Consider the following 20,203-nt stretch of genomic DNA (forward strand, 5'->3'; position numbering starts at 1 on the left):
CCATGGATGTAAAAAGAAAACTGGATACAGCGTTGGAGGCAGGACTCTATTCTTTCCTCTGAAAGTTGCTCAGGCCGCTTGGCTTCAAAGTCGGGGGCACTTCCAGGAGGGGTGGCTTTTCCACCAAGAATGCAGGCCTCTGGGAAGTGCATAGGGCTTTGAGTACAATTGTTGTAGTGGCAACACAGTGCATTTACACCGTCACACGATGCCCTGCAGCTCAAGAGACATTGTCCCAAGCCTCCCTGCTCCGTAAATGCTGAAGTTTGTTTAACCATTTGCACAGAACTCACCTGTTATTTGCTCTCCTGTGACTTCACTGATGCTGCATCATCCACCGTGGAAATATCATGCCTGGTTTTCCTGGCAATGGATTATGACATAACACATGAATCGCCTTCTCCTGGCTGTACCATGAATTTGATGAGTAATGGGGATTTAGCTGCGTAATCCTGACATCAGTTACCTAACCATTTCTACTTTTCCCTCTCCCTGTTTGCTTTATCTGTCTATTCATTTGTTGTCATGTCCGCCTTCGTGTCGGTGTGTGCATTTGTTTGTCGGTCATGTCTGCATTTCTGCATCATGTGTTTCTACTGTGGGCGTGTGTCTGGCCTTTGTGCATGCTTGTGTGTCTGCGTGTGTGTTTGTGCGTGTTGCTTTTTGCGTCCGCTATCTCTCCAGGTGAGCTCACCCCTCCACGCGAGCATAGCTGTCTGAGCGACGAGGACAAGGTGCAGGGCGGGGGAGCGCAGACCAAAGACCGCGGGACTTCCACTGACGCTCCCTGCAGACACAGCCACACCTCTGGACACTCGCACAGTTCATCTACAACGGCTGGGACTCGCTCCAAGCTTCAGGAGAAGCCGCCGGCGCCACCACCACCTCAGAACTACACACCAGCTCCTCTATACCCGGGGGGGAAGGCGGATGGAGGCGGAAACCACCGGGAGAGGATCCGCTACCACACGGATGTTCATCTAGAGCCCACCGAGGAGATCTATCTAACTCCTGTGCAGCGCTCTGCCGACCCCCTAGACCCACCCAACGCTCAGGACCGGCCTTTCCTCTCGCAGCAGACTGAGCAGGGCCGCATGTCCATCAGCTCCGACACAGAGGGCCCGCCTCCTTACCAGCCTCTTCCAGACCGGACAAACCCATCCATCTATGAGGAGGACGAGGTCTATGTCCCCCCACCGTCTTATGCTTCCTGTGTAGAGTCCCTCATCACGCCGCCCCGCATGGCCCGCTCATCCCTCACACTAGACCTCAGCCAGAAGGGGGCAGGAACGGGGGCGGGGGTCATGCTGAGACCAGGATCATCGGTGGAGTACGTGGACGCCACAGATGACAGCTACTGTGGGGAGGATGAGGATGTGGACAGGATAATAATGGACGGAAGGATGAGGAAGGGGGGAGGAAAGGGGGATGGCGGTGGCAGCAAAGCCCCGGTAAGAACTTCCATGAGCTCGGAGGCCAGCGGCCTTTCGTATGACTCGGTCAAATACACACTGGTGGTGGATGAGCACGCTCAGCTAGAGCTGGTCAGTCTCCGGCAGTGTTACCAAGGCTACAGCGACGACAGCGACTCAGCCACCGTCTATGACAACTGTGTCTCTTCTCCCTACGAGTCGGCCATCGGGGAGGAGTACGAGGAGGAGGATGAGGAGGATGAGGATGGCATTCAGATAGGAGGAGTGAGGAGAGAGGCCACAGCTTGTCTGTCTGAGGACTCCACTCCGGAGGTCGATCTGCACTTCTCCAAGAAGTTCCTCAACGTCTTCATGAACGGACGCTCTCGCTCCTCCAGTAAGTAGTATTGCCATTATAGAAGTGAATTTTCTTTTTTTTTCTTTTTTTTTTTTTGCATTTTAAGAAATCATATGACATAGTAATACTTATTAAAGTAATATTAATATTGACTATAAATATTTAAAAAATGATCATCTAAAAGTAATGAAAGTAAAGCGTAATAATCTAAATAATAATAATAATAATAATAAGTATTTTAAGTCATCTTGCATACATAAATGGCATGTGACATGTCAATAATGGACAAATATTAGTGTAAAAACCACGATACCCATAACAGCCACATTACCGAGTCAAACATGCCATAAAACAACATTATGTGTAAGAGGTTAATATTACACAAATTTAGAATTCATTTGTTTTTCCTCACTTTCTTCTAAGTGATTTTTGCTTCAGATTTTTGCTATTTGGTATTTCATAGTTGTTAGTGATAAATTTGAAACTAAATAACACAGTTGTTAATAGATTATCTAAATGTGTGCAGGTTCAAGACAATAAAAAACAGTCTAAATAATGAGAGTGGGTTGTGGTTGGGCTTGGTTTTTGTTCTGTGACTATACAGGATGCAAAGACATGCAAACTAAGACAGGTGTTTGCATATGAGGCAGCCTCACAATGCTTACATGATGTAACATCTATTTTTAAAGGGCACCTGTTATGCTTCTCCCTGTTTAGTATTATATGTGTCATATCACAATGACGGATCTTTATATTAAAAGATCCGTCTAAAGTTTCACATATTTAGCTAAATGTATGTAAAAGTAATCCCTGTGAGCAAAAGCCTCATGCTTCAGGCTGTTCTGAATACTGTTTTTTGTTTTTTTCTCCACTTTGGCTTTGAGCTGATGATTTCCTTATATGGTCATCTGCTCCAGGGACGCTACTGCAAGTGCTTACGTTACATAGGCTACAAAGCTACATGTAGCTACATGCTAATGTCAGGACACATAAATTTGGTCGTAGATGTTGTTAATTTCTCTCTGAATTTGGATCATATTCCTACAGGAACATACTAGTTTGTGAAATTTTTGGTTAAGAAGCTTTTATTGGGAATTTTTCTTTGTCAAAAAAATGCTACTATACTCTTTAAGTCATTCCCTAGCTGTAGCTACACTGCTATATGCAGCTACATGCTAACGCTAAGGGAACATGTCACTTTGGTTGTTGCTGTTTTTGAATAAGTCTGACTTTGGATCATAGTCCTGCTGAAATGTGTTTTGAAGTGTTTATTGGCGATTTTTCATGGTAGAAAATCTTCCATCACAGTCATTTCTTGGCTGCAATGAGGGGGCAAAGGTGCAGAGGACCAAAAGACACTAAAATGCTGTCCAATCAGAGCAGACTGGGATTTTTCGAGAGGGCGTCGTAAAGGGATGAATGCATGAATATTCATGTTCCGGTAGAAACCCAAAAAGAAGTGGAAAAGAAAATTAGCATAATAGGTCATCTTTGACATTGATATTTTGTTCTTGACCCATTTATTAGATAGCTAAAAATAACATTCCTGCTTCCTCTTTTTCCACATCATTTTAAATTTGTATGTTTTTTAATACAAGACATTCAGTCCCCCACAGAACTGTGTGTTAAACAAAAAGGAGGCAGGAAGGTACAGCAGGCTGTTATTCTGTGTAATTCCCCTTTAAACTCAGAGGAACACAGTGGTGAATGCTGTCAGGCTGAATTGGCAGTGTGGTGGGACAGGCTTAAAGCGATGTGGCTGATGAAGCAAAGTCACAGAGATATTCAGGAGCTGGAATATTCTCACACAGCACAGATCATCATCGTCCACATCACATGTAACCCTGGACATTGCCACTGACTGCACTGTGTTAGATTTAACTTCATCTTGTAGAATCACATTTGAAACTGGCTGGGGAATATTGTTTGCAAATTTTGTTTCATCATACCAGCAGCTTGAAGATAAACCCATAAAATCATGCTAATTTAGGCCACAATACCCAGAACAGCTTGCAAGTGTTATAAATGAAAGCTGCAATTTTTGCTGCCTTGTTGATGTCGTTATCAGCGCTCTGACAGCAGCACGTTCAGGGCTGAAACCCAGCTGGACGTCGAAGGCCTGCAGGGTGGAGGGACAACTGAGCCAAAAGCAGCTTGCAGTTTTGTGGATTTGTCCCTCTCTCCCTCTCTGTTTTCCCGACCAGTCACACCTTCAAAAACAAGTTAGTTAAGTCTTGTTCCAGGCACTTAAACAGAGAAGGTTTTTGGAAAGACTGAGAATGAAAAGACGCAATAAGACGGTCCTGTAGTTTTATTAGACTGGATTTTGTCACCATTATGTGTATTTTGACTGCTTTAAATTGCAATCGTGAAGATTTTCAGACCACATGTTGTCGGAGGACATTGTTGATTTTTTTTTTAGTGTTCTGCATTAAAATGTGACCCTATAGGATTCACAAAATAAAAGCAGCTCAAGGTGTATTTGCTTCCAGTGTTTGATAAAGTCTTTTTGCAGCGGGTACAGCTGTGTTATTAAAGGAGGACCTATTATGCTCATTTTCAAGATCATACTTGCTTTAATAGAACCGAAAATATGTTTTCATGCTTTTGCGGTCAAAAATGATCAAAACTTCGGCGCTAGAAGAGATGCTCTCTTCTAGCGCCTATTTCTTAAAGTCCCCCTCCCGAAATGGGCCCGTCTGCTCTGATTGGTCAGCATTTCCAGGTCTTCCACATCTCAGCAGATCGGCCTAAACTAAGCCTCGCCTTTTTTCTGCATTTTTACACAGAACCAAACAATGGCAGCATCGTTCTGCTCCAGTGTGTGATACACTACATCAGGGTTAGACAGATTATTAGCCTGGGTGATTATTGTTGCCAATATTTGGCATTTTACTGATTATCTGTATCAACATTTTATATTAATGATTGCCGATAAAATTAATTAATTAAAAAGTGCAACAAAAGAGTCAGCATGAGAGGAACTTTTACTTTGAGAACCTCCGGGAGCTATTTTCATGTATTCACTGTTTTTTAAAATTTGCTTATATCCTTGCTGTATATGATATAGAACACTTCAGTTCTGATTGAACATTTGCTGAAGGCATGCCGTGATCAGAGGACATATAATATATGCAGCAGCAGGGCTTAAAAAAAAAAACAAAGGTCAAAATGTCAATCACAATCATTTACCTTTTCTGTTTTCCCAGTTTGCTGGTATTGTTCTTCTCCTTTGTCTTAGCCGCTACACTAAAAGCTGCTTTTTAAATCTCCCGCAGAGAGTCACACAAATAAACACTTTTTAAAAACGTCCCACCCATGTGTAGGATTTGCCTTCACTGGGTTGATTCTCACCTTGGGAAAACAGGAAGAAGTATCACCAGCGAGTCATGCATTGACCCACATCTCAGTGTTTCTGTGGGTGTGAGGCAGCCAGCAGTAATGGGCAGGAGGAAGGATTCATATGAAAGAAACAGAGATCCGTCTATAATGTATGTGTGGTCATTTCCTTTAATAGTCCCCACTGTCCTCTTGGATACCGTCCATGTGTTACGCAGACTAATTAGAAACACCACAGCGATTTATCTGAGCAATGCAGGACAGGGATGTCTCAGGGGAGTGTAGGTAGAAAAACACAATGCTCATCTGTTTCTCGCCTAATTAAAGTGTGATTCATGGGTCCTAAAAAATGCATGTGTGCTTAAAAGTAAACACAGTGTGCCCTTATTGTGTTGTCATTTTGGATACGATGGACTTTTGTTGAAATCTGTCTGTCTTTTTTTTTTTTTTGCCAGCGAAATACAGGCTGGCACAGTCTGTTATTGCATCGTGTCATTTTTCCACCTTATCTCTTTTCCTCTTCTTTTGTTTTCAAGGTGCAGAGTCCTTTGGTTTATATTCTTGCATCATAAATGGAGAGGAAAGGGATCAGAGCCACAGAGCTGTCTACAGGTAAGGAAGAACTGCATCATCATCACCTTTACTAACATCATCATCCAAACTTAATTTTGTACCTTGACTGAAAACAGCAGTTTTAGTCATTATTCTTATTAAATGTAATTTAATGTAATATGTAACACAAGGAGTCCTGGGATAAAATCTGTTGGCCCAGGCCCAAATATACAATACATGTTTTTGTGACAGATTTTACAACATGCTATATGATGATAGTTTTATTACTTATTTTTTAGACATACTATACTGTGAATTTTCCATGTTTTTTTTCGCACACAATGATGTTTTTATTAATCTTCGACATGCTTACTTTTTTCAACAAACTACACCATGATTTTAATGATTTTTTTATGATGTACCATACTATCTTGTTATGAAATATACATTTTTATGACTGTTTTTCAACATACTTTTGACATACTTTTCTGTGATTTTTGGTAAAAGTTTATGGCATACTCTACTATGATGTTTAATGACATATTTTTCAGAGGTACTTTACTATAATGTTTTTAAGATAACGTTTCAAAACGGCATATTTTGATTTTTTTATTACATTATTTTAGACATCCATATCTGTGACATACTTTACTGTGTTTTTTAACTTCTTTTTCAGCTTGCTTTTACATTACTTTTATGATGAAAGTTTTCAGACATTCTATGCTATGGTGCTTGTATGACAACTTTTGACAAAGTATGACTTTTTTGGTATGGCATGACATTTTTATACTATTTTGGACGACATGCTGTAGCATGACATTTTTATGCTATTTTGGACGACATGCTATAGTATGACAGTCAAGGAGCCACAGCTCTCCTCATTAAGCGTCTGTGTCTCCCTGTTACACAGACAATCTAAATAATCAAATGCCACCTCAGTCCTGCAAGAGTGGCTTATTAGAGAGGTAAGATGTCTTTTTCCTTTTTCTGAGTGATGGATACCCAGCAGTGTTTACATTCAAGGTTGACAAAACCAGAAGATAGACCCCCTACCACTCGGGCTGAGGGTGCATCTCTAGTCTGTCCCCTCCAGGGTGTATCTGGGAGAACTTGTGGTGCTACCCTCGCTTGTTTTTTGTGAGTTTTATTCATTCATGGTCAAAACTAGGCAGCAAACAGAAAGTTTGCTTTTGTCCAACAACCTGTGTCATTGTTTTATTTTGTCTTTTGGCCACTCACCAGATTCTAACAGGAATGAAAAGTGAACATCCAAGGATGGTAGAAAAAGATTAAAACTGCTTGAGGCAGGTTTTATTCAAACTTAGAAATGCAAAAAGCATCAGTTACCTCACTCCATTTTAGAGGAGCTACATATACACAACAGCATAAAATAGTGTGCCAAACAGCATAAAATAGTGTGCCAAGACACACCATAACAAAGAATGTTGCAAAAACGACCAAAACAGTCATAATTATGGATGTTGAAAAAATGACCAAAAAGGCAAGGCTATAGTATGGAAAAACAAAAAAGTCAAAATATGACATGTCCCAAAAACAGATAAGAACACCTCAAAACAGCATAAAATAGTGTGACATGCCACACCATAACAAAGAATCTTGCAAAAACAACCAAAAAACCCATAATGATGAATGTTGAAAAAATGACCAAAAAGGCAAGGCTATAGTATGGCAAAACAAAAAAGTCAAAATATGACATGTCCCAAAAACAGCTTAAAACACCTCAAAACAGCATAAAATAGTGTGCCAAGACACGCCATAACAAACAATCTTGCAAAAACAACAAAAAAAACCATAATGATGAATGATGAAAAAATGACCAAAAAGGCAAGGCTATAGTATGGCTAAAAAAGTCAAAATAAGACATGTCCCAAAAACAGCTTAAAACACCTCAAAACAGCATAAAATAGTGTGCCAAGACACGTCATAACAAAGAATGTTGCAAAAACAACCAAAAAAGTCATAATTATGGATGTTGAAAAAATGACCAAAAAGGCAAGGCTATAGTATGGCTAAAAAAGTCAAAATAAGACATGTCCCAAAAACAGCTTAAAACACCTCAAAACAGCATAAAATAGTGTGCCAAGACACGCCATAACAAAGAATGTTGCAAAAACGACCAAAAAAGTCATAATTATGGATGTTGAAAAAATGACCAAAAAGGCAAGGCTATAGTATGGCAAAACAAAAAAGTCAAAATATGACATGTCCCAAAAACAGCTTAAAACACCTCAAAACAGCATAAAATAGTGTGCCAAGACACGCCATAACAAAGAATCTTGCAAAAATGACCAAAAAAGTCATAATTATGGATGTTGAAAAAATGACCAAAAAGGCAAGGCTATAGTATGGAAAAAAAAAAGTCAAAATATGACATGTCCCAAAAACAATTTAAAACACCTCAAAACTGCATAAAATAGTGCGCGAAAACACGCCATGACAAAGAATCTTGCAAAAATGGTCTAAAAACCCATAATAATGGATGTTGAAAAAATGACCAAAAAGGCAAGGCTATAGTATGGCTAAAAAGTCAAAATAAGACATGTCCCAAAAACAGCTTAAAACACCTCAAAACAGCATAAAATAGTGTGCAAAGACACGCCATGACAAAGAATCTTGCAAAAACGACCAAAAAAGTCATAATTATGGATGTTGAAAAAATGACCAAAAAGGCAAGGCTATAGTATGGCAAAACAAAAAAGTCAAAATATGACATGTCCCAAAAACAGTTTAAAACACCTCAAAACAGCATAAAATAGTGTGCAAAGACACGCCATAACAAAGAATGTTGCAAAAATGACCAAAAAAGTCATAATTATGGATGTTGAAAAAATGACCAAAAAGGCAAGGCTATAGTATGGCAAAACAAAAAAGTCAAAATATGACATGTCCCAAAAACAGCTTAAAACACCTCAAAACAGCATAAAATAGTGTGCCAAGACACGCCATAACAAAGAATCTTGCAAAAATGACCAAAAAAGTCATAATTATGGATGTTGAAAAAATGACCAAAAAGGCAAGGCTATAGTATGGAAAAAAAAAAGTCAAAATATGACATGTCCCAAAAACAGATTAAAACACCTCAAAACTGCATAAAATAGTGTGAAAAACACGCCATGACAAAGAATCTTGCAAAATGGTCTAAAAACCCATAATAATGGATGTTGAAAAAATGACCAAAAAGGCAAGGCTATAGTATGGCTAAAAAAGTCAAAATAAGACATGTCCCAAAAACAGCTTAAAACACCTCAAAACAGCATAAAATAGTGTGCAAAGACACGCCATGACAAAGAATCTTGCAAAAACGACCAAAAAAGTCATAATTATGGATGTTGAAAAAATGACCAAAAAGGCAAGGCTATAGTATGGCAAAACAAAAAAGTCAAAATATGACATGTCCCAAAAACAGTTTAAAACACCTCAAAACAGCATAAAATAGTGTGCCAAGACACGCCATGACAAAGAATCTTGCAAAAACAACCAAAAAACCCATAATTATGGATGTTGAAAAAATGACCAAAAAGGCAAGGCTATAGTATGGCTAAAAAAGTCAAAATAAGACATGTCCCAAAAACAGCTTAAAACACCTCAAAACAGCATAAAATAGTGTGCAAAGACACGCCATAACAAAGAATGTTGCAAAAACGACCAAAAAAGTCATAATTATGGATGTTGAAAAAATGACCAAAAAGGCAAGGCTATAGTATGGAAAAAAAAAAAGTCAAAATATGACATGTCCCAAAAACAGTTTAAAACACCTCAAAACTGCATAAAATAGTGCGCGAAAACACGCCATGACAAAGAATCTTGCAAAAATGGTCTAAAAACCCATAATAATGGATGTTGAAAAAATGACCAAAAAGGCAAGGCTATAGTATGGCTAAAAAAGTCAAAATAAGACATGTCCCAAAAACAGCTTAAAACACCTCAAAACTGCATAAAATAGTGTGCCAAGACACGTCATAACAAAGAATGCTGCAAAAACGACCAAAAAAGTCATAATTATGGATGTTGAAAAAATGACCAAAAAGGCAAGGCTATAGTATGGAAAAAAAAAAAAGTCAAGATATAACATGTCCCAAAAACAGTTTAAAACACCTCAAAACAGCATAAAATAGTGTGCAAAGACACGCCATAACAAAGAATGTTGCAAAAACGACCAAAAAAGTCATAATTATGGATGTTGAAAAAATGACCAAAAAGGCAAGGCTATAGTATGGAAAAAAAAAAAGTCAAAATATAACATGTCCCAAAAACAGTTTAAAACACCTCAAAACAGCATAAAATAGTGTGCAAAGACACGCCATAACAAAGAATGTTGCAAAAACGACCAAAAAAGTCATAATTATGGATGTTGAAAAAATGACCAAAAAGGCAAGGCTATAGTATGGAAAAAAAAAAGTCAAAATATGACATGTCCCAAAAACAGTTTAAAACACCTCAAAACTGCATAAAATAGTGTGCAAAGACACGCCATAACAAAGAATGTTGCAAAAATGGTCTAAAAACCCATAATAATGGATGTTGAAAAAATGACCAAAAAGGCAAGGCTATAGTATGGCTAAAAAAGTCAAAATAAGACATGTCCCAAAAACAGCTTAAAACACCTCAAAACAGCATAAAATAGTGTGCCAAGACACGCCATAACAAAGAATGTTGCAAAAACGACCAAAAAAGTCATAATTATGGATGTTGAAAAAATGACCAAAAAGGCAAGGCTATAGTATGGAAAAAAAAGTCAAAATATGACATGTCCCAAAAACAGCTTAAAACACCTCAAAACAGCATAAAATAGTGTGCCAAGACACGCCATAACAAAGAATCTTGCAAAAATGACCAAAAAAGTCATAATTATGGATGTTGAAAAAATGACCAAAAAGGCAAGGCTATAGTATGGAAAAAAAAAAGTCAAAATATGACATGTCCCAAAAACAGTTTAAAACACCTCAAAACTGCATAAAATAGTGCGCGAAAACACGCCATGACAAAGAATCTTGCAAAAATGGTCTAAAAACCCATAATAATGGATGTTGAAAAAATGACCAAAAAGGCAAGGCTATAGTATGGCTAAAAAAGTCAAAATATGACATGTCCCAAAAACAGCTTAAAACACCTCAAAACAGCATAAAATAGTGTGCAAAGACACGCCATAACAAAGAATGTTGCAAAACGACCAAAAAGTCATAATTATGGATGTTGAAAAATGACCAAAAAGGCAAGGCAAAAAAATGGAAAAAAAAAAAAGTCAAAATATGACATGTCCCAAAAACAGTTTAAAACACCTCAAAACAGCATAAAATAGTGTGCAAAGACACGCCATAACAAAGAATGTTGCAAAAATGACCAAAAAAGTCATAATTATGGATGTTGAAAAATGACCAAAAAGGCAAGGCTATAGTATAGAAAAAAAAGTCAAAATATGACATGTCCCAAAAACAGCTTAAAACACCTCAAAACAGCATAAAATAGTGTGCAAAGACACGCCATAACAAAGAATGTTGCAAAAACGACCAAAAAAGTCATAATTATGGATGTTGAAAAAATGACCAAAAAGGCAAGGCTATAGTATGGAAAAAAAAAAAGTCAAAATATGACATGTCCCAAAAACAGTTTAAAACACCTCAAAACTGCATAAAATAGTGCGCGAAAACACGCCATGACAAAGAATCTTGCAAAAATGGTCTAAAAACCCATAATAATGGATGTTGAAAAAATGACCAAAAAGGCAAGGCTATAGTATGGCTAAAAAAGTCAAAATATGACATGTCCCAAAAACAGCTTAAAACACCTCAAAACAGCATAAAATAGTGTGCCAAGACACGCCATGACAAAGAATCTTGCAAAAACGACCAAAAAGTCATAATTATGGATGTTGAAAAAATGACCAAAAAGGCAAGGCTATAGTATGGCAAAACAAAAAAGTCAAAATATGACATGTCCCAAAAACAGTTTAAAACACCTCAAAACAGCATAAAATAGTGTGCCAAGACACGCCATGACAAAGAATCTTGCAAAAATCATCTAAAAACCCATAATTATGGATGTTGAAAAAATGACCAAAAAGGCAAGGCTATAGTATGGAAAAAAAAAAAAGTCAAAATAAGACATGTCCCAAAAACAGCTTAAAACACCTCAAAACAGCATAAAATAGTGTGCAAAGACACGCCATAACAAAGAATGTTGCAAAACGACCAAAAAGTCATAATTATGGATGTTGAAAAATGACCAAAAAGGCAAGGCTATAGTATGGAAAAAAAAAGTCAAAATATGACATGTCCCAAAAACAGTTTAAAACACCTCAAAACTGCATAAAATAGTGCGCGAAAACACGCCATGACAAAGAATCTTGCAAAAATGGTCTAAAAACCCATAATAATGGATGTTGAAAAAATGACCAAAAAGGCAAGGCTATAGTATGGCAAAAAAAAAAAGACAAAATATGACATGTCCCAAAAACAGCTTAAAACACCTCAAAACAGCATAAAATAGTGTGCCAAGACACGTCATAACAAAGAATGTTGCAAAAACGACCAAAAAAGTCATAATTATGGATGTTGAAAAAATGACCAAAAAGGCAAGGCTATAGTATGGAAAAAAAAAAAAGTCAAAATATAACATGTCCCAAAAACAGTTTAAAACACCTCAAAACAGCATAAAATAGTGTGCAAAGACACGCCATAAAAAAGAATATTGCAAAATGACCAAAAAAGTCATAATTATGGATGTTGAAAAAATGACCAAAAAGGCAAGGCTATAGTATGGAAAAAAAAAAAGTCAAAATATAACATGTCCCAAAAACAGTTTAAAACACCTCAAAACAGCATAAAATAGTGTGCAAAGACACGCCATAACAAAGAATGTTGCAAAAACGACCAAAAAAGTCATAATTATGGATGTTGAAAAAATGACCAAAAAGGCAAGGCTATAGTATGGAAAAAAAAAAAGTCAAAATATGACATGTCCCAAAAACAGTTTAAAACACCTCAAAACAGCATAAAATAGTGTGCAAAGACACGCCATAACAAAGAATGTTGCAAAAACGACCAAAAAAGTCATAATTATGGATGTTGAAAAAATGACCAAAAAGGCAAGGCTATAGTATGGAAAAAAAAAAAAGTCAAAATATGACATGTCCCAAAAACAGTTTAAAACACCTCAAAACTGCATAAAATAGTGCGCGAAAACACGCCATGACAAAGAATCTTGCAAAAATGGTCTAAAAACCCATAATAATGGATGTTGAAAAAATGACCAAAAAGGCAAGGCTATAGTATGGCTAAAAAAGTCAAAATATGACATGTCCCAAAAACAGCTTAAAACACCTCAAAACAGCATAAAATAGTGTGCCAAGACACGCCATAACAAAGAATGTTGCAAAAACGACCAAAAAAGTCATAATTATGGATGTTGAAAAAATGACCAAAAAGGCAAGGCTATAGTATGGAAAAAAAAAAAGTCAAAATATGACATGTCCCAAAAACAGTTTAAAACACCTCAAAACTGCATAAAATGGTGCGTGAAAACACGCCATGACAAAGAATCTTGCAAAAATGGTCTAAAAACCCATAATAATGGATGTTGAAAAAATGACCAAAAAGGCAAGGCTATAGTATGGCAAAACAAAAAAGTCAAAATATGACATGTCCCAAAAACAGTTTAAAACACCTCAAAACAGCATAAAATAGTGTGCCAAGACACGCCATGACAAAGAATCTTGCAAAAACAACCAAAAACCCATAATTATGGATGATGAAAAATGACCAAAAAGGCAAGGCTATAGTATGGCAAAACAAATAAGTCAAAATATGACATGTCCCAAAAACAGCTTAAAACACCTCAAAACAGCATAAAATAGTGTGCCAAGACACGCCATAACAAAGAATGTTGCAAAAACGACCAAAAAAGTCATAATTATGGATGTTGAAAAAATGACCAAAAAGGCAAGGCTATAGTATGGAAAAAAAAAAAAGTCAAAATATGACATGTCCCAAAAACAGTTTAAAACACCTCAAAACTGCATAAAATAGTGCGCGAAAACACGCAATGACAAAGAATCTTGCAAAAATGGTCTAAAAACCCATAATAATGGATGTTGAAAAAATGACCAAAAAGGCAAGGCTATAGTATGGCTAAAAAAGTCAAAATATGACATGTCCCAAAAACAGCTTAAAACACCTCAAAACAGCATAAAATAGTGTGCCAAGACACGCCATAACAAAGAATGTTGCAAAAACGACCAAAAAAGTCATAATTATGGATGTTGAAAAAATGACCAAAAAGGCAAGGCTATAGTATGGAAAAAAAAAAAGTCAAAATATGACATGTCCCAAAAACAGTTTAAAACACCTCAAAACTGCATAAAATAGTGCGCGAAAACACGCCATGACAAAGAATCTTGCAAAAATGGTCTAAAAACCCATAATAATGGATGTTGAAAAAATGACCAAAAAGGCAAGGCTATAGTATGGCTAAAAAAGTCAAAATATGACATGTCCCAAAAACAGCTTAAAACACCTCAAAACAGCATAAAATAGTGTGCCAAGACACGCCATAACAAAGAATGTTGCAAAAACGACCAAAAAAGTCATAATTATGGATGTTGAAAAAATGACCAAAAAGGCAAGGCTATAGTATGGAAAAAAAAAAAAGTCAAAATAAGACATGTCCCAAAAACAGCTTAAAACACCTCAAAACAGCATAAAATAGTGTGCAAAGACACGCCATAACAAAGAATGTTGCAAAAACGACCAAAAAAGTCATAATAATGGATAAGGAAAAAATGAACAAAAAGGCAAGGCTATAGTATGGCAAAACAAAAAAGTCAAAATATGACATGTCCCAAAAACAGTTTAAAACACCTCAAAACAGCATAAAATAGTGTGCCAAGACACGCCATGACAAAGAATCTTGCAAAAACAACCAAAAAACCCATAATTATGGATGATGAAAAAATGACCAAAAAGGCAAGGCTATAGTATGGCAAAACAAAAAAGTCAAAATATGACATGTCCCAAAAACAGCTTAAAACACCTCAAAACAGCATAAAATAGTGTGCCAAGACACGCCATAACAAAGAATCTTGCAAAAATGACCAAAAAAGTCATAATTATGGATGTTGAAAAAATGACCAAAAAGGCAAGGCTATAGTATGGAAAAAAAAAAAAGTCAAAATAAGACATGTCCCAAAAACAGCTTAAAACACCTCAAAACAGCATAAAATAGTGTGCAAAGACACGCCATAACAAAGAATGTTGCAAAAACGACCAAAAAAGTCATAATTATGGATGTTGAAAAAATGACCAAAAAGGCAAGGCTATAGTATGGAAAAAAAAAAAGTCAAAATATAACATGTCCCAAAAACAGTTTAAAACACCTCAAAACAGCATAAAATAGTGTGCAAAGACACGCCATAACAAAGAATGTTGCAAAAACGACCAAAAAAGTCATAATTATGGATGTTGAAAAAATGACCAAAAAGGCAAGGCTATAGTATGGAAAAAAAAAAAGTCAAAATATGACATGTCCCAAAAACAGTTTAAAACACCTCAAAACTGCATAAAATAGTGCGCGAAAACACGCCATGACAAAGAATCTTGCAAAAATGGTCTAAAAACCCATAATAATGGATGTTGAAAAAATGACCAAAAAGGCAAGGCTATAGTATGGCTAAAAAAGTCAAAATATGACATGTCCCAAAAACAGCTTAAAACACCTCAAAACAGCATAAAATAGTGTGCCAAGACACGCCATAACAAAGAATGTTGCAAAAACGACCAAAAAAGTCATAATTATGGATGTTGAAAAAATGACCAAAAAGGCAAGGCTATAGTATGGAAAAAAAAAAAAGTCAAAATATGACATGTCCCAAAAACAGTTTAAAACACCTCAAAACTGCATAAAATAGTCTTGTGAAAACACGCCATGACAAAGAATCTTGCAAAAATGGTCTAAAAACCCATAATAATGGATGTTGAAAAAATGACCAAAAAGGCAAGGCTATAGTATGGCTAAAAAAGTCAAAATATGACATGTCCCAAAAACAGCTTAAAACACCTCAAAACAGCATAAAATAGTGTGCCAAGACACGCCATAACAAAGAATGTTGCAAAAACGACCAAAAAAGTCATAATTATGGATGTTGAAAAAATGACCAAAAAGGCAAGGCTATAGTATGGAAAAAAAAAAAAGTCAAAATAAGACATGTCCCAAAAACAGCTTAAAACACCTCAAAACAGCATAAAATAGTGTGCAAAGACACGCCATAACAAAGAATGTTGCAAAAACGACCAAAAAAGTCATAATTATGGATGTTGAAAAAATGACCAAAAAGGCAAGGCTATAGTATGGCAAAACAAAAAAGTCAAAATATGACATGTCCCAAAAACAGTTTAAAACACCTCAAAACAGCATAAAATAGTGTGCCAAGACACGCCATGACAAAGAATCTTGCAAAAACAACCAAAAAACCCATAATTATGGATGATGAAAAAATGACCAAAAAGGCAAGGCTATAGTATGGCAAAAAAAAGTCAAAATATGACATGTCCCAAAAACAGCTTAAAACACCTCAAAACAGCATAAAATAGTGTGCCAAGACACGCCATAACAAAGAATCTTGCAAAATGACCAAAAAGTCATAATTATGGATGTTGAAAAAATGACCAAAAAGGCAAGGCTAAAGTATGGAAAAAAAAAAAGTCAAAATAAGACATGTCCCAAAAACAGCTTAAAACACCTCAAAACAGCATAAAATAGTGTGCAAAGACACGCCATAACAAAGAATGTTGCAAAAACGACCAAAAAAGTCATAATTATGGATGTTGAAAAAATGACCAAAAAGGCAAGGCTATAGTATGGAAAAAAAAAAAGTCAAAATATGACATGTCCCAAAAACAGTTTAAAACACCTCAAAACAGCATAAAATAGTGTGCCAAGACACGCCATGACAAAGAATCTTGCAAAAACAACCAAAAACCCATAATTATGGATGTTGAAAAATGACCAAAAGGCAAGGCTATAGTATGGCAAAACAAAAAGTCAAAATATGACATGTCCCAAAAACAGCTTAAAACACCTCAAAACAGCATAAAATAGTGTGCCAAGACACGCCATAACAAAGAATGTTGCAAAACGACCAAAAAAGTCATAATTATGGATGTTGAAAAATGACCAAAAAGGCAAGGCTATAGTATGGAAGAAAAAAAAAGTCAAAATAAGACATGTCCCAAAAACAGCTTAAAACACCTCAAAACAGCATAAAATAGTGTGCAAAGACACGCCATAACAAAGAATGTTGCAAAAACGACCAAAAAGTCATAATTATGGATGTTGAAAAATGACCAAAAAGGAAAGGCTAAAGAATGGAAAAAAAAAAAAGTCAAAATATGACATGTCCCAAAAACAGCTTAAAACACCTCAAAACAGCATAAAATAGTGTGCCAAGACACGCCATGACAAAGAATCTTGCAAAACAACCAAAAAACCCATAATTATGGATGTTGAAAAATGACCAAAAAGGCAAGGCTATAGTATGGCAAAACAAAAAGTCAAAATATGACATGTCCCAAAAACAGCTTAAAACACCTCAAAACAGCATAAAATAGTGTGCCAAGACACGCCATAACAAAGAATCTTGCAAAATGACCAAAAAGTCATAATTATGGATGTTGAAAAAATGACCAAAAAGGCAAGGCTATAGTATGGAAAAAAAAAAAAGTCAAAATAAGACATGTCCCAAAAACAGCTTAAAACACCTCAAAACAGCATAAAATAGTGTGCAAAGACACGCCATAACAAAGAATGTTACAAAAACGACCAAAAAGTCATAATTATGGATGTTGAAAAATGACCAAAAAGGCAAGGCTAAAGTAAGGAAAAAAAAAAAAAGTCAAAATATGACATGTCCCAAAAACAGTTTAAAACACCTCAAAACAGCATAAAATAGTGTGCCAAGACACGCCATGACAAAGAATCTTGCAAAAACAACCAAAAAACCCATAATTATGGATGATGAAAAAATGACCAAAAAGGCAAGGCTATAGTATGGCAAAACAAAAAAGTCAAAATATGACATGTCCCAAAAACAGCTTAAAACACCTCAAAACAGCAAAAAATAGTGTGACAAGACACGCCATAACAAAGAATGTTGCAAAACGACCAAAAAGTCATAATTATGGATGTTGAAAAATGACCAAAAAGGCAAGGCTATAGTATGGAAAAAAAAGTCAAAATATGACATGTCCCAAAAACAGTTTAAAACACCTCAAAACAGCATAAAATAGTGTGCCAAGACACGCCATAACAAAGAATCTTGCAAAACGACCAAAAAAGTCATAATTATGGATGTTGAAAAAATGACCAAAAAGGCAAGGCTATAGTATGGCAAAACAAAATAGTCAAAATATGACATGTCCCAAAAACAGCTTAAAACACCTCAAAACTGCATAAAATAGTGTGCCAAGACACGCCATAACGAAGAACCATGCAAAAACGACCAAATAAGTCATAATTATGGATTTTGAAAAAATGACCAAAAAGGCAAGGCTATAGTATGGCTAAAAAAGTCAAAATAAGACATGTCCCAAAAACAGCTTAAAACACCTCAAAACAGCATAAAATAGTGTGCCAAGACACGCCATAACAAAGAATGTTGCAAAAACGACCAAAAAAGTCATAATTATGGATGTTGAAAAAATGACCAAAAAGGCAAGGCTATAGTATGGCAAAACAAAAAAGTCAAAATATGACATGTCCCAAAATCAGTTTAAAACACCTCAAAACAGCATAAAATAGTGTGCCAAGACACGCCATGACAAAGAATCTTGTAAAACAACCAAAAAACCATAATTATGGATGATGAAAAATGACCAAAAAGGCAAGGCTATAGTATGGCTAAAAAAGTCAAAATATGACATGTCCCAAAAACAGCTTAAAACACCTCAAAACAGCATAAAATAGTGTGCAAAGACACGCCATAACAAAGAATGTTGCAAAACGACCAAAAAAGTCATAATTATGGATGTTGAAAAATGACCAAAAAGGCAAGGCTATAGTATGGAAAAAAAAAAAGTCAAAATATGACATGTCCCAAAAACAGATTAAAACACCTCAAAACTGCATAAAATAGTCTTGTGAAAACACGCCATGACAAAGAATCTTGCAAAAATGGTCTAAAAACCCATAATAATGGATGTTGAAAAAATGACCAAAAAGGCAAGGCTATAGTATGGCTAAAAAAGTCAAAATAAGACATGTCCCAAAAACAGTTTAAAACACCTCAAAACAGCATAAAATAGTGTGCCAAGACACGCCATAACAAAGAATGTTGCAAAACGACCAAAAAAGTCATAATTATGGATGTTGAAAAATGACCAAAAAGGCAAGGCTATAGTATGGATAAAAAAGTCAAAATATGACATGTCCCAAAAACAGTTTAAAACACCTCAAAACAGCATAAAATAGTGTGCCAAGACACGCCATAACAAAGAATGTTGCAAAAACGACCAAAAAAGTCATAATTATGGATGTTGAAAAAATGACCAAAAAGGCAAGGCTATAGTATGGAAAAAAAAAAAGTCAAAATATGACATGTCCCAAAAACAGTTTAAAACACCTCAAAACTGCATAAAATAGTGCGCGAAAACACGCCATGACAAAGAATCTTGCAAAAATGGTCTAAAAACCCATAATAATGGATGTTGAAAAAATGACCAAAAAGGCAAGGCTATAGTATGGCAAAACAAAAAAGTCAAAATATGACATGTCCCAAAAACAGCTTAAAACACCTCAAAACAGCATAAAATAGTGTGCCAAGACACGCCATAACAAAGAATGTTGCAAAAATGACCAAAAAGTCAAAAATATGGATGTTGAAAAAATGACCAAAAAGGCAAGGCTATAGTATGGAAAAAAAAAAAAGTCAAAATATAACATGTCCCAAAAACAGTTTAAAACACCTCAAAACAGCATAAAATAGTGTGCCAAGACACGCCATAACAAAGAATGTTGCAAAAACGACCAAAAAAGTCATAATTATGGATGTTGAAAAAATGACAAAAAAGGCAAGGCTATAGTATGGAAAAAAAAAAAGTCAAAATATAACATGTCCCAAAAACAGTTTAAAACACCTCAAAACAGCATAAAATAGTGTGCCAAGACACGCCATAACAAAGAATCTTGCAAAACGACCAAAAAGTCATAATTATGGATGTTGAAAAAATGACCAAAAAGGCAAGGCTATAGTATGGCTAAAAAAGTCAAAATATGACATGTCCCAAAAACAGCTTAAAACACCTCAAAACAGCATAAAATAGTGTGCCAAGACACGCCATAACAAAGAATGTTGCAAAAACGACCAAAAAAGTCATAATTATGGATGTTGAAAAAATGACCAAAAAGGCAAGGCTATAGTATGGAAAAAAAAAAAAGTCAAAATATGACATGTCCCAAAAACAGTTTAAAACACCTCAAAACAGCATAAAATAGTGTGCAAAGACACGCCATAACAAAGAATGTTGCAAAACGA

General features: G+C 35.9%; 1 protein-coding gene across 2 annotated transcripts in view; it reads left to right on the plus strand.

The window, feature by feature from the left end:
• Nucleotides 1-20,203, plus strand: part of mapk8ip1b (mitogen-activated protein kinase 8 interacting protein 1b) — a 99,706-nt gene that overhangs the window by 47,365 nt on the left and 32,138 nt on the right. For both annotated transcript variants that reach the window (XM_042490751.2, XM_088069370.1), the window contains 2 exons: nucleotides 685-1,809; nucleotides 5,646-5,721. In XM_042490751.2, coding sequence (XP_042346685.1) covers nucleotides 685-1,809; nucleotides 5,646-5,721 — 1,201 coding nt within the window. The remainder of the gene's footprint in view (nucleotides 1-684; nucleotides 1,810-5,645; nucleotides 5,722-20,203) is intronic.

The sequence above is a fragment of the Plectropomus leopardus genome, chromosome 1 (assembly GCF_026936395.1).
Source record: "Plectropomus leopardus strain MGB_pleo_1.0 chromosome 1, ASM2693639v1, whole genome shotgun sequence".
Taxonomy (NCBI): Eukaryota; Metazoa; Chordata; class Actinopteri; order Perciformes; family Serranidae; genus Plectropomus; species Plectropomus leopardus.